This window comes from Thunnus thynnus, chromosome 6, assembly GCF_963924715.1.
Source record: "Thunnus thynnus chromosome 6, fThuThy2.1, whole genome shotgun sequence".
Classification (NCBI taxonomy): Eukaryota; Metazoa; Chordata; class Actinopteri; order Scombriformes; family Scombridae; genus Thunnus; species Thunnus thynnus.
The window spans coordinates 21912857-21928746 of record NC_089522.1 but is presented as its reverse complement, the minus strand read 5'-3'; the positions used below and the strand labels follow the sequence as shown (position 1 = coordinate 21928746).

At 44.1% G+C, this 15890-nt stretch overlaps 2 protein-coding genes across 9 annotated transcripts in view; both read right to left on the bottom strand.

Moving 5' to 3' along the window:
* plxnd1 (plexin D1) overlaps positions 1-6210 on the bottom strand; it is a 61298-nt gene extending 55088 nt beyond the window's left edge. The window contains exons 1-2 of the mRNA XM_067592628.1: positions 4823-6210; positions 2733-2909 (exon numbers count right to left, since the gene is read on the bottom strand). Coding sequence (XP_067448729.1) covers positions 2733-2909; positions 4823-6034 — 1389 coding nt within the window. The 5' untranslated portion in view covers positions 6035-6210. The remainder of the gene's footprint in view (positions 1-2732; positions 2910-4822) is intronic.
* Positions 6211-8233: 2023 nt separating this feature from the next.
* The window catches only part of tmcc1a (transmembrane and coiled-coil domain family 1a), a 43742-nt gene continuing 36085 nt past the window's right edge, over positions 8234-15890 (bottom strand). For all 8 annotated transcript variants that reach the window (XM_067592627.1, XM_067592619.1, XM_067592620.1 and 5 more), the window contains 4 exons: positions 14608-14865; positions 13666-14357; positions 11639-11774; positions 8234-10571 (listed from right to left, as the gene is read on the bottom strand). In XM_067592627.1, the coding sequence (XP_067448728.1) occupies positions 10257-10571; positions 11639-11774; positions 13666-14357; positions 14608-14865 (1401 nt within the window). In that variant the 3' untranslated portion in view covers positions 8234-10256. The remainder of the gene's footprint in view (positions 10572-11638; positions 11775-13665; positions 14358-14607; positions 14866-15890) is intronic.

Here is a 15890-nt window from a genome sequence, read left to right as displayed (position 1 = left end):
GCGGCGATTTATCTACACGATGGCCTTCCTACAGCTCGAGATAATAAAACGGGTGACATGTTCTCACGTATGCACAAACATACGCACACACTGGCACACACGCACAGAGCTGCGTAGAAAAACAAACAGTGCTGAGTGAGACTTCCTGTCATGCAGACAGTGAAAGCTCTTATTTCTGCTATTTGTCGGGTTTCCCTTCACTGGAGACATCCTGCCATCCTGAGGAACTGGCAAAGTGACCGACATCTGGTGACAAGCACGGGCCATGTCACTTCTCCATCTGCAGAACACACAAACAGCCTCTCACATGCACACACACATATCAGATCATGGTCACTTTTGGGGACATTACATAGATTTACATCATTTCCTTGAGACTTACCCTAACCCTAACCACAACCACTACTTGCATATCCCTAACCTTAACCACTGACCCAAAAATCAGTTTTTTCGCAATTGGGGACACAGCTTTTGTCCGCAGGTAGCCTATGACAGACCACACACACACACACACAAACACACTCGACAAAACCATTACCACCTACTGCTGGTTAATGTTAAACCGCAGCAGACAGAAGCTTAGTAAACCATTGGCTTAACCTGTGATGAGAGGCATTATCTCAGCCTCCAAATAGCACTTTCGTTTTTATAACACCACCCACCCATCTACACACACACTCACACACACACACACACGATCCTCTGGCTTGGAGATTCTAAGCAGCTGTGCTATGTCTTCACCCCGCACCCCAGTGACTACAAACACATACGCAGAGTGACACGGCGAGGAGTGAGTAAACAGCAGCCCACACACCTGGACAGGGAGCAGAATAGGAGCAGAGAGAGCAGTGGTGAGGAGAGCTGTGGCACAGTGTGCCACCAGGTCAACTAACAAAACACATGCTGTTCTGGCAGGTCGCTCTGACTCTATTCTCTGTCTATCTGCCTGCAGATGAAAGACCCTATTCAACTAAGGAGTGCTCAGCTGCTGGGTGCTCTCTCTCTCTAGGTGTGTGTGGCTGTGTATACCTGAGTGTAAAGGAGAGAGAATAAAGACAGATGGAGGTGGGGCAGGAGAGAGAAAACAAGAAAGAGAAGGAGATAAAGTCTGTTTGCAAAATGAATCAAAGGGCCTTTTATATTTGAGATGGAATAAAAGAGGAACAGAGAGAGAGGGGGGACAATGAAGCGATGAACTGAGAAGTGAAGGGCTGAACTGAACTGACTGACTGACTGAGAGAGTAAAATTGGAAGAGAGTGAGTGAGATAAAGGTGGACACGGCGTGAGGCAGAAAATGGAAGTCAGCTGTAATGGGGAGGGAGAGACTTCATTAAAACATGCATGTAATTACAAATTACTTCACTGAGGGCTCTCTCAAAGACAGTAAAAGAGGCCTAACTTAATCTCAACCACTGCTCCCCTGTGTTTAGTCTGAGCCAAACTCACAGTCAGAATCATATTACACACACTAACAGCACCATTAACCTCTGTAACAGCTCTATCCTGGGGGCACACACACACACACACACACACAGACAGTGCCACACACACAGAGATACATTTACAAACAATGAAAGACACATAAAGCTAAAAAGCACAGAGCCTGTTGCCCAAGGTCGCAGAAATACTATGCTCCCTGTATAACAAGGTTGACACACATCCTGGCAGAACTCATATATAGCATGTAATCACAGGGAATGCATTCATCTGAGTAAACACATGAAATCACTAAACCACTCGCGCTGGCCTGCAGACAAAGTCAAACACCTAAAAACGCAGTCAAACCTGCAATCAAGCAAACAGACGTACACAAACGCTCTCATACACGCGGTTGCTTACAACATCCCAACCGATGTTGTGCATCCGGTATAAACCATCCAAAAACTAATTACTGCATGCTCAGCCGAGGCTAAAACAGTGCCTTCATCTGGGGAGGAAAACAAGGAGCTCTTTTAGAAGGCCCAAAACGAAACAGCCCACAGCAGGATGGTTTTAATGTTGTAAAAGGTACCAGCCTAATGCAAAACAATAAGGTCAGAAAGCTTTCAGAGCCAGTTTATGTTGTTTTCCGCAGACAGCTGAGAAGCAGCTTGTGGCGCTCGCAGGCAGGCTGCTGTTTAGCAAGCTCAGTCAGGGGTGACTAGGAATGTGGCTGAGACAGAATTAAGGAATGCCATTAATTGGACGGGAAAGGTTTTCACAAGCTGGACCCGCTGCAGATGTTCCAAAGCTGAGGTCGCAGGCCGCCGACTGAAATCGCCAACTCACGGCAGGGCTGAGTCATACGTCGTCACACAGTCTTGTTAAACGGCTTTCTGGCGATCTCTCAGACAATAACCAGGTCTGAGGAACATTAGTGCACATGGTTAGGACTACTTAATAGGCCAGGATGGGTCATGGATGAATGGAATGAGGGGGCTGGGTGGTGACAGTGCTGAGAACCTGCAAGATGAAAGCAGACGTTGCTGCTTGTTCTGCCGTGGCTCGGAGTGTTTCATTACACACCTACATTTGGTTTATTGAAAGACTCAGCAGCCACATCAGAGCCACACTACATAACTCTGTTACTGTTATAGTTTTTCCAAGCTTGAGGGCTCGGTCACATTAAAAATATTAACTCCATTTAGTGGTGACCATCATGTCCTTTGACCTGAGGTTATGTTAGTTCTTCGCTTGATCACTTAAAAGCACTGCTTGTATGTGTGTGTGTGTGTGTGTGTGTGTGTCTCACCTTACGAAGGCGTCCATTACTGGTTCCCAGAAAAACCACAGTGTGATTGTGTACATTGTCCACAGAGACTGAACTAAGACCCGAGTATTCAAACAGAGGAATGGCCTTCAGGGGCCGCCGTAGGGCCAGGGGGTGCTGCAGGTGGGCCGCACCGCAGTCCAGCTGTTCGGGTTGCAGCTGGAAGACAGACAAAATGAAAGAGATCAATTCCCATCAGCTTTCATACGGAAGCGCAGTGTACAGATTAGAAAACAGGAGAGAACAGTGCTCCGAATGATGAAAGTGAAATGGAAAACAAGAGCTGATAGTAGCTATCACAACGGTGCTGCTCATTCTTCTAAATCACTTTTTAGACATCTCAGTGAATACTTGAAAAGGGCTTACAAGGGTCTTCAACACTCATAAGACTCTGCTTTTGTCAAATCCTCGGCGGGCAATGATAAAACATTAGTGCCACGCTTGGATGAGCACCAGGATCTATTGGGAATTCTCTGAATATTTTAGAGCACGCAGAGGCAAAAAAAAAAAAAAAAAAAAGAATTAAGCACAGTGGATATTTGTAGAGTCGTTTCCCACGGGCCCTTCTGCTCCCGGCTTCATCTCTCTTATCATAAATTGTGTCTGGCTTTCCCTCAGTGCTGGCCTTCAGACTGTCGACAACAAGAAAGATCACATTTCAGCAGGCGGCATAAATGCTAAACTAAAGAAAGACTAACTTTACTATATGAGGGAAAAGTAGGTGGTATTACAGCAGGAAAAAAAAATCCACTTTGAACTGAGCAGTTGTCTATCTCAGGAAGGCCTGTGGGCCAATTGAGATAGTATTCAGACAGCTGGTCATGGGAGGGGGTGTCCGGGGCCACAGCCGACAAGACAGTGCCAGCGAGGAGGGCAAGCTTTCTGACCTGACAGCACAGCGGTTGCGGGACATCCTCCTTCGACCTCTTCTCTGTCAGTCAAAACCACCACAATGAAAAGCTGGAATTTCACTGCGTTCCTATGAAACTGTGCAGCGCTTTCTCTGCTTGTATTATTCCACACCATCAATATGGAGGGAAAACAATGGGAGTAAATATACAGTAGTGTGCAATGTTTAAATTTCCTTAAGGGCAAATATTTAGTTTGGTATGCGAGTGGAAAGCATGTAGTTAAAAACACAAGATCATATCTGAGCATGTGTTTATGACAAAGCAGCTATTTATTCACTGACATTGCTAAATTTGTGGTTGGGTTATAGTTAGCAGCAGACACTTGATTAAAAAAAAGGACATGTCTGAGGTTTTACGGAGAAACACTCAACTATTGAACCCTTTCCGTCTTCATATTTGATAAGAGAGGGAGCTGCTGGATGTGAGGGGAGTCTCACCCTTCCCATAACCTCCAGCGTAGCTCTAGAGCATCTTTCCAGCTATCATGACCTCTACTCGTGACATGGGAGATCCTCTCTCCGAGTCATGAGCCTCAGGGCTAAAGAGGATAACTGCTTGCAAGAATGAATGGAAACTGTCAGAGAGATATAGCTAGTCATGAGTGAGTTTGTCTTTTTTTTTGTAAAGCCAGAACAACTTTAGGGAACGTCAGGTTTAATAAATCTGAATCGGAAGCAGCTTTATTGGCCAAGTATGGTTAGGCACACAAGGAATACACTGTATTACAGTCATAATAATAATAACCAAAGCACCCATTTTCATTTTATCATGGGAAAATATTCATGAATGTCTACAAAATAACACATAAATAAGAAATAAAGACGTAAATAAAAAGAAAAAAATGAAAAAGCATTTCGTTTTAGTCAAAAGCTGGCAATATCTGATGGTGAGGTTGATAATTTCTCTATTGTGCCCTTATCACAGATATTCTCATTTATTCTGCCCCATCAAGATACTGACACGTGTTTCTAGAAAACTGGAACTATCTTGAACCATTTTTGTGTTAAATAAGACTTTTGGACTGATTATGACCTGTTCTAATTAAATTACTTTTTTTTTTGCATAACATGTCTAACCATGTCATGAAATCAAATTAGATAAAATGAAGATAATTAAATTAATAGTTGTCTTGGCTAAAATAAGAGATCTGTTAGTCCTTACCACCAAGTTTCCCTTCATAATACAGGCTGCCCCGGAGCCCTGGATAACGCTATCCAGCACCTGAACATCGCTGCTGGGAGAGTTGGAGCAGTTCCTGCGGCCTTGTCGGATCTCCTCCTCGATGTCTCCAAACTTGAAGGCGCACAGAGCAGACTTTCTGTCCGCCTTGGAGAACACTCCAAACAGGTACGGCACTGAGCTCTTCCCGTCGTCTGTGTGGATCTCCGCTGGGTACACGGACATCAGCCGGTTGTAAATGTTCCCGTTAAATCCACACTGTAGGGGCATCTGGATGTAGGACTCCGTGAGCTTCCTGCTCTCCGGGCCCGTGGATTTGCGGGGGCTCTCGGTATCCAGACATATCCTGGCGAGGATGCTGTTTGGCTGGCTCTCCTTGTGGCCCATTTTCGCGTCATTGTTGAAGGCGATGTAGGAGTAAGTCTTCTGGATGAAAGCGTGGACGAAGTTCAGCTTGTTTTTGGTTTTCACCTCTTGTTTGATCTTGAACACATTATCCTCTGAAGGGTTAATGTCATAGGTGAAAAGTCGGGATAAATCCTTCACGTTCAAGGAGCGGATGGCGATCTCCGGGGTGTTTTCAAAGCGCAGATCCTCCTTGCTGTGATTCTTGGGGAAAAACTGGGTACCAGCCCCTGTGTAGGTCGCCCCGACGAGAAGCCGGGTGTTTCCCCCGTGGCTCCTGAAGATGAGCCCGACAGTGGATGCGTTCGGGTGATTGGCGGCGATGTTGAGCATGCTGGGGAAAACGGTCTTCTCGCCCTGAGGTGGGAACTCCACCGCTATCTCCGAAATATTCTCCATTTTTCTGAGCTCACAGAAGCCTTGGTACACAGATCCACACACCACCACGACCCCTTGCTCTCGATCCAGCTCCAGGAGCTTATTGTAGTTATCAGTGAGGGATTTGGGATGCTCACACGGAGCCTGGGGCAGCTGTGGCGCATGGCACAACAGGTTGTCCTCCACCGGACCGGTCCTCTTCTCCACCTCGATGCTCAAGGTCCCATTCAGCTGGTAGACTGTGTTGACGGTGGCCAGGTAGATCTTTCTGGATACCGGGTCCACCACGAAGTTATTGGTCTGATTTGGAGACGCGAATGCCTGTTGGATGTGCAGCGCGCTGGCACACCGGCGCGTCTCCAAAGCCAGGACGCCGAGGAGCAGAACAGCTATCTCTATCGAAGGAGGCATTTTTCCTTCTGACCGGCTTCCGCGTGTTCTGTGCCGAGGGGTGCATTGAGCAAAGACAAAATTGTGTGTTTGTTCCTACTGCGACAATCCGAGAGGAAAGGCTGTTTCCTGCTCAACGCCTAAACCCAGAATGACGCGATAAGCGAGTCGTGTTTCCTTTTCAGGCTGCCTCCTCTGTCCCTCTCTGCCCACTGTGCAGCTCAGCAGCCTTTCTCCCGAGTCATACTGAGCCACAATGCCTCGTTGAGATTTTTACGATCTTCAAACAATTATCTACAACAAAAAATAATAATTAAAGTGGATTTATTGATGCGTAATTTCTGGACATTGTCAAACACAATGGTGATTTAAAAAAAAAAAAACTTATTTGGAGTCATGTTTTAGTTCCGCTTCTTTAAGAATTTATTCATAAATAAATCACGAATAAATGACACATTTAAGTAAACTGCTGATCTCACAGGGAACACATTTGTCACCTCATTAACCCTGAAGGGTCCGTGGGCACTGCCTTCCTGTAATGTCACGTCCCATCAAAGCGCTCCATGTCAGACCACTCTGCTGTGATTGATCACTGTTATTAGATGTAGGTGACTATTAGAGCTTCTAAATGCCTTTTTTCCATTTTACCCAGGTACATTTGAAACCCATTTTCTCTGAGTGACTATAGACTAGCAGATTTAAAATTTAGCAAGGTCAAATATTAACTTAACCTGAAATATTAACTTATTTAAGCTATATATAGTGAGCTCATCTTGCCATATGAAGTTGTAATGACCCTCGACTTTTCCTTTCAAGACGGACCACTTGATGAATCTCCGGCCCTGCGTGGTTCCGCTCATCTCGGGGTTAATGACGGGTCACCGTCCCACCTCCTGTGCACCCCAGTCCCTCTGCTCTCAGATTAGTTCTGCAGATCCAGAGGGTTCCGTTTTGGGCACATACGGCACGGTAAGCACCGTGAAAGTGCTACCAGATGGTCACATCAGCACACCTTTCCGGTTTTTGACATTCAACATAGCTTTCTTGCGCGCTTTACCTCATAAATATTCAAACACAACACATGCGCCCCCACTCTAAAATGCACGAATATGGTTAGCATTTTTTGTCTATGGATGGAGTGCGCATATGCTCACATCTCTGAATAGAAATGAATGATCTCTAGTAGGGGAACGACCAGGAATGTGTCAGACACTGCATAAATCAGTTTGCAGGCGAGCCCAGAAGTATTATCTATGAATACATGCAATAATTAAAGTTGATGCTAAATCGTGCGCAATCGCTTGTGCCTATTTACTGTGGACTGCTCTGGGGACAAACTTACTCTCCCGGCTCCCCCTCGCCACCACTTGAAGCTTTCAGTAGGGCAGATAAGTGCGTCCCGTGTTTACCTTGGCGCACAGCCATGCGCATCAAATCTGGCAGTGTATAAAAGGAGGAAAGAGCTCTGATAAAGTGCAACATATTGACCTCCCTAACTGCACAGCACAATGACTGAGTCATGGACAACCTCAACAGCGTGCGCGCGCGTGCATGTGTGTGTGAGCGTGAGCCTCAGTGGGCCTTGTGGGGGAGTGTATGAGGTCCTGCAGGGATAAGGCTCGGTGTGGGTCAGAGCTGTCAGCATCAGATATCACTGGCGAGGTGTGACTGAGTGCTGCGGTTTGGTGCTGCTCAATCAAACACTACATTCAGGGGAATGAAGCTGTGTGTGTGTGTGTGTGTGTGTGTGTGTGTGTGAGAGAGAGAGAGAGAGAGAGAGAGAGAGAGAGAGAGTGAGAGAGGAGAGTGAGTGAGAGAGATGGACAAAGGGAGAGAAAGAGAGAGCAGGAGAATGCTAGAATTAAGTTGGGGAAACGTGGTCTCCCCTGTGTTTATAATAAAAATATTGTCCCTTGTGGTTCAATCTGACTTTTGGCAGTAAGACTGCAGTTAAAGGGGCCTTCCACCCAACCTGTTTCCTTCCTGATAAGGACCCCTACCTTCCTCCTAACAGACCACTCACATTCACACAAACTACACACAGCCTTTCACAGCCAGAAAAAAACCCATTAATGACAAACAAGGCATAAGATCTCCATCTAGTGGTCATATGACGAACCTGCAGGGAGTGACTCTTTCAAAGGTGATTCAGATCATACGAGGCAGCCCATTCACTCAAACAAACAGTCACTTTTAAAAAAAGGTAGAAAAGCATACAAGTTAGTCAGGAATGCACTTTATTTATTCCACACTTAGAAAAGGACATCAGAAGGCACTGGAGTGGTTTAGCACACAACCCTATATCATAGGAGTTACTGCAAGGTCAAGCTAAGGTCAAAGGTCAGCTCACTCTCTACTTGTCTGCCGCAATCAAGATGGCAAAATTGAAATAGCTCGATAAGTCTACGGCCATTTTAACTGCATGCTCAACTTCAGAGCAATCAAGTTTATGAACATTTAGACAAGCAATGAGCTAAAGTCCTCTCTGAGGGTTTTTTTATCTTTAGACAAGGACGACAGTGATCCTGACCTGAGTCAACTCCTTATCCCACTGAAGACGACTGTAATAAGAGTGACAACCTTTGAAGTGTCTATCAAAAGATTTCTCAAGCCTCAGCCTGACCTATGTGTTATCTAGCAGTGTGCTAAAGTGCAGCTGTACAATTCATCAGCTTCTCAGCATGTAATGCAGGGTGGACTATTTAATGTGCTCGGTCATCTGGTCATGTCCTTGACTAGATGAGAAAGAGAGAGAGAGAACGAGTATTGGAAAGACTGGACGCCAAGCCAAGGAACTGTACTCGAGGAAGCAAGGTGTAGAAACATACAGCTGAAGAATCAGGAGTCAAGTTCATGTTCAGATTGTGAAATTTCTAATAAAATGTACCTTGCAAAAGTTGTGTCTCCCAAAAAGATAAATCTTTGACATCCAGGAAAAACATTCATGACAGATCTGAACAGAAACAAGACCTTTCTTTTCTCTTAGCGTGGACCCTTTTGGTGCTCCGGCATCCCTGGGTAGACTAAGGTTTGGCACTGGGTGATTACACTATAAGATAGTGTACTTGTAGAAAAACAAGGACGGCCACAGTAATAATACACAGGGAGAGTGTCACATACAGGCAGTGTGCATTTGACTGGCATGGCAGTGGAGAGATATGAAGCAGCAGCATTCGTGTTCCAACTGAGATGGAGCTGGATAAGCACCAGTGGTCTCTCTTTCCTAACCTGATCAGATCAAATATGGTGAGGGGGGGAGGCAATTATCCAAGCAAATTGGTTTTACTTGGACAACGGCCTTTTGTCATTGCTTTTAAAAGCTATTCTGGTTCCCATGTATTTTTTTCTTCATGAAAACATGCAGTTTTGTATACATACATGTTACTTGAGAATAACCAGATGTTCTCTGTATGTCTATGTGCAGTTTCTGTGGTGAGCATCTTCTCCTTCTACAGCTGGCCCATTCTGACTTTAGGTTTCATTTATACTCTCCCGTATTAAACCGTTTTTCTTATTTTACTTAAAAAGGAAATAAGTAAAAGCATGTGATCTTTGCTATTAGAAAATGGTAAGGAAGCACAAAAAGTCTCTAGTCATCATGACCCTCAATGGTCACGGTCAGTCCTTTGAAATGTTCCATCTTGAACAAATGTCATCACAGCAAGTAAGGAGCAACTCCCAGGAAGGTTTTCAGCCATGGTTCAAATCTACCAATCACAGCTAGGTAAGAGTTATCTTCCTAAAGGCAATCAACCACATGATCACATTTGCATGTCTCTACAAATGGACTGGGCCTTTGGGGTGAATCGCCAGCCCAGGTTTCCTGACTAATCTCCCCTTCACATGTAGAGTGAGAGGAGGGTAATGCTACATGGTATTGAATAAAATAACGTTGAAAATAAAAATAATATTATTAGAAATAATAACATTATAATTGATTAAACTCTAAGGATAAAAACAGTACAACGCTGCATTCTGTGAGGGATATCAGCACAAGAGTTCATTTTCAAAATGTAAACAGTCTCGTTCCTTCCTAAGTGAAAATCATGTGTTCTCAACTTTACTCGATTTCTTCCTCTTTATCTTGATTCCGAGCCGTGTCCGAATGTGCTCAACCGGATTTTCAGCGCCGGCCACACAGCCATCCTAACGGCAATCACGTTCTTCAACCTTCCTGCATGACTGCAGCTACAGTTTAATCGCCTGGTGTCACCAAAAGCAACATGTGCTGGCTTCAGTCTAGTCATCCTGGGGGCTGCAGGGCGCGATGTGTGTACCCCGAGAGAGCGTCCCAGTTTCTCCACAAGAAGGCCAGCAGGAGGATGAGGAGGAGGGTGGACAGAGAGCGTGAGCGTGTCTTCATCAGGGGGACCACACAGTTGGCCACAGTTGAAACAAAGACCAGAAGGACAGCCATAAGGGCCAGCAGCACATTGATAAGTTTTCCCAGGAGGGTTCTGGCCGTGGCATTTTCCAGCCCCTCCAACTGGACGACCTGCTGTTGCTGCTGCTGGAGCTCCATCTTAGAGATCCTGGTCTGACATGCCTCCAACGCCTCCTGCAGAGGACACACAGAAATTAAAAAAAAATAAATAAAAAAATCAGTCAGCAAAGTCACCTTTGTCAAGTATAAACTAAGCCCCAAACATACTGTAAATTTCATAGACCTTTACCACCCCCTGCTGCTGGGGAAAGGAAATGCAGTCAGGGGCAACTTGGCCTGTAAATACAGTTCATGCAGGCGCACACACACATAAACCTAAGCCCTCATAGATAACAGGATAGGACTGGCAGGTGTAATGCGAGTCACCTACAAGGAAATGCTTGTGTTATTAACAAACAGCCAATGGACAGACAGGATTCTTGGTCTCATCCTCTTGTTTACAGTGTCAACATGGACAATGACATAATGTCTTTAACAGATGGTGGGTCAGACTTTCACCTCAGACTTTTAGTTTAACTTGACATTGTTTGAGCAGCCCACATTAGCTTCACTACTACTTAAAGCAGTAAATAAGTAAGACATGACGATATGATGATAATAATAATTCCAGAAAACTGTCTGAATAAACCAGTAAATTGTGTGTATAATACGAATGATAGAAACTCAATTTTATCACCATTGTTCTTACAGTGAGTCAGAATTATCTTGATGTTGTTGCTGTAGCTAACAGGATCTACCTGGCTAAATTCACTAGCAGTTGCTAAGCATGCAAAAAATTGCTATATATGCAAAAAAGTTGACTTAAGTTAGAAAATCACCATAGAATTCTGCATTTAGCGGCTTATTGCTTTCAGTATCTATATTAGTGAATCCTAAACTCAAGATTGTGTATTACAGTGTCCATATGAAATGTAATGTGTCATGAGGTGTGATTATCATCATCATCACAATGGCCTTCAACATGACTCAACTGGTTAGAGGTCATTTTAATACTTGGTACTCTAAGCTTCTTTTATCATCCTTATTCATGAATCCATTTGTAAAAAAAAAAAAAGCTGCAATTTTTGTATCTATTTTGGAAACAAGTTTAAATACAAGGAGAATTATAAAGTATAATCCTAATATAATATTATTCAGTTTATTTCTTTCGGACAGGGTGCTTGTGGACCTGACAGACAAACCTGGATGTCTCTGGCTCTTTCGTAAGACTGATAGGCGATCTTCTCCTCCATGCTGGCCAGCTCCTGTTTGAGGTTCAAGATTTCATTCTGGTGGAGTTCTGTCAAGTCGTTCAACTGCTCCTCCAGCCGTTCACACCTGAACACACACAGAAAACATACAAACACACACGTGAGGGTCTGGGACATAATTAGCTTAGACAAAGAAACATACGCAGGCATTAGTAGAAACAGACCCTAAAGGCATCTGACCACATGGCATCTGACTGAACTGATGACTTGCCCTGACAAGATTAGGACATGCTTACTCATCTGCTGATCTCACTGGCCAATCACGGAGAGTCAGCAGTATGAGACTGACCAATGGGATGTATCCTGCAGGAACAAGACGGATCTATACTGCTGTTTATTTTGGCAGGCAGATACAATTGGATGGAAAACATAGGACGAGAGCCGGAGTGAACACCTGTGTATGTTTGTCTGAGTTTGTTTCCTCTTTCGCAGAATTTAACAGAATATTTCAGGTAGATAATAACAACAGACAGTATGTGATGAGGGCTGATTTAAAAAGCTTTGCTTTGGGTTTTTTTTTTTTTTTTTTTAACAACTTAGATCTTTAGAAATCTAATATTTGGGTTTTACAATTGTTGGTCAAAATGAACAATTTGAAGACATCACGTAATTTATCATTATTTTTTACATTTTATACATTAAACTAAACTCAACAAACACATTTTCTAGGGCTGCATTTACCTATTATGATCATTATTGATTAATCTACATATCTAGAAAATGAGGATTTCCCAGAGCCCAAGGTGACATCTTCAAAACACCAAGATATTCAATTTACTGTCATAGAGGATAAAAAAAAAAAAAAAAAAATCAGCAAGTATTCACATGTGAGGAGCTCGAATCAATTAATTTTTGGCATTTTTGCTTAAATTACGATTAATCGACTATCAAAATAAGTTTTTTTCTTGATCATTTCAGCTCTACATTCTTCAACAGTGAAAATAATTATCGCAGCCCTATTTAAGACAGTCATGTTTCATGCATTTCTGGGTTATGTTAAAATTGAATTCAGTCCCTGAGGAGCAATTTAGCAACATGATCAGTTTATATGATTATTCCCAGTGGGCAGGCTGATAAGAGCTCCTAAGCGGTCATTCTGTTGGCTATTATTTTAGTCTTAGAGGACAAACACTGAGGGCTCTGGACATTTTAGGGAGAAAAATGCTCATGTTTCTTTTACTGTGTTACTGCTCACTTTATCTCCCTGCCTTTCCACTGTCCGGCCTCTTAAATGCCCCCCTTAATCTTTGCACCCTCTTGTCAGAACATTGTGGAGGAATGTCAGCGTGTTTTTAAGGCCAACTGCCCACAGACAGACCAAAACAAAAATAGAAGCCTCACAAAGACGTCTGAGACTTAAAACCAGATACGCAGAGCCGGGGCAAAGGTTTGAAATAACACTGAAGATCTTTGTACTTAGAGGACACTTGTGAGTTGTGCAGGTGTGTCTGTCACTTTTGTGGAGAGCTCAGTTTAAATGTAAACTGCTGTCTCAAAACAACAGAACTAACATTCTGCTACATGCAGTGCTGAGGATAGTAACATTTTAATATACAGTTCAGTCTAAATTCTTAAGAAAATTGTTAAAGCAACAAAATTAGTCATTGTTTATGAGGGAAAATAATAAAAAGACTGCCGAGACTGAGCATTTAGCAGTTATCTGTATGTAAGCTGTACATGTTCATGTAGATAAGGTCATGGTCAAAGTTTCGCTTTTAATTTTTGTGTGCTAGCTTTGATAAAAAATCTCTCTAGAGCATGTAGAACGAGTGTTGCCTATGGTGATGCATAACCAGATAACAATATAAACGATCAGTATGTGTTCAGGAATATCTTTCTAAATTTAGAAGCGCTTCCTGATTACACAGTGTTGGACTTTTAGGGGATTTCCTCTACTAAACTGGAATGATTTCAGTCCACAAACACATTCTCATATTTCTACTTTAAGAGATCAGTACCTGAAGCGTTCTTCTTGTAGTGCCTGCATAACAACTGTGTAGTCTCTCTGATAGTGGGTCTTCAAGCCGTCTAGGCTCTCCTCAAGTCTTGCCTGGCCCTCCCTCAGCTCCTGCACCTCCTGAAGCAGCATGTCTAGGCTGGAGCTTTGACTTCTCTCTAGTGTGTTCCCCTTAGAACTGGGGGGGCCTCCAGGAGCCCCAGTAGTGCTGTTGGCCCCCGCTGAGCCCGACGTAGCACTAGAGCAGTCGTCCTCACTACCGTACTTGGGACTGGACTGGAGGTGATGCCCAGCACTGCCCAGTGAACGTCCGCCAGTCCCTGTCACACCTTCTTCCACCGAGGGGTCGTCTAGAGAGTCTTTGAGTGAGGGGATGTTGTCAGCGCTGCCAAATTTGTTGCGAATCAGTGAGGCAATCTCCCTGGGTTTGGAGACGACAGCCCCGGCAGCGGAGTGGGTGGCCTGGGAGAAGCTGGAGAGGCCTCCCTTGACGCTGTCCACCACACCCTCACTGAAGCCCGTGACTTTGGCTCCGACATCCTTCAGGCCTTGCTGCATGTCCCGTAAAACATCCTTGGGCTGCCGAGGGATACCGTTGTGCTCCACCTCCCGCAGCTTCCGGTGGTAGTGTTCAAGTTTTCTTTGTAGTTGCTGGATGGTCTGTGCCGACTTCTGGTTCTTTTTCTCAAAAACCTGATGGTCACAGAACAGGTTTTCATTAAGTCGGGGAAATTAACATTAGACTACAACACTTAAATATAGATAGCAAGCTCCCTCCCTTCCTCTAGGGACAAACAAACTGAACAAACAGGTTAATGTTAATGCACTGATTGCCACATAATGTTAACAGCCTGCTGGAAATATGAGCTAATTAGTTACCCGGGTTATATAACTCTTGTAAACAAAATATCCAAATCAACAGTGCAACAACTCTTAATTTTACCTGCTTGATGCGTGTGCTTTGTTGTTTGTCGGCATTGTTAGCCAGTTTGAGGTACTCGGCGACGTTGTCATCTCTGGCCGTCTGCTCGATTTTAATCTGCTCTGTGAGCTTGAGGATTTTCTGTTGCAGCTGGGCGATTGCCTGCTTGGTACGCTGAGGGTCTGGGGTGCCATCCTCACCCGTCGAGTATGAACTGTCTGCCCCACATGACACAGCCAGGGGTGTTTGGCCCAATCCGCTCACCTCCAGCCGGTCGATCTGAAGAGAGGAGACAGGAAAAGAAAAGAGAGGGAGATTGGAGTAGGTAAAGGGTCAGAGGAGGAAATGAGGGATTCGGGAGGAAAATAAAAGGGGGGGAAAAACAGGGAAGAAAAAGTGTGAGTTGCATATTGAGGTTTCTTAGTCATTTTGCTGACACACACTGAAAACTAAGGCTTCTGCATTTCTGCAGCCAGTCGCCTGGAAAGAGGGCAAATTGAGTCAGTTGACAAGGCCACTTGCGGTCAGTTTCTCTGAAGAGGAAGACGCGCAGTAATATTTCTGCAATACGGGATTTACAAAGAAAAGAAAGTACACGAAAACAATGACTTTCATAATCTACAGCACATCCATACAAAACTTAATACAGCCAGATGTAAATCCATCTATCACAAGTCTCTTTTTCTTTGGTTAAATCTCTGTCTTTTTCTTTTCAGGTAGTATAGGACAAGACTGACAGGATATTAGATTTTTGTTTACATCAGTTTCACAGATTACGACTATTTGTCTGTGTTTCCTTTTCAGATAGTGACCTGATTTTGTCAACAGGCCACAAAGCATTTGTGTACAAATCAAAGACACTATCTAAATTGTGTTTTTCCTGTATTTTCATAAAAACTAGATAAACCCACCCTGCGGGGATGATGAACCTAGCACCTGCAATCACAGACAGAAGATGTGATTCATTTCCTCAAACACCTCAGGGAAGAACACACAGAACACTGTGTTACTGCTGGAGCTAATCATGCTTCAAGGGGGATTGTGATCAAAATATTCTTCTCATCACTGAGCATGCACACAAAATAAGCAGCTGAACCTGACAGCGCACCATGGGGGCTCAGAAGCAAAGCCAGGACACAGAAAGGCAGGGGACCAGGGAGAGAGTTACAGTTTTTCACCTTGAGATCTACTGGCAACACATAATCACTTCCTATGCACTAGGCTTGTCGGTATTACCACACCATGACAGGTAAAAACAAAAAGCACTAGAGGTTCATTTGCGTGAGCAACGGCATGACTAATTG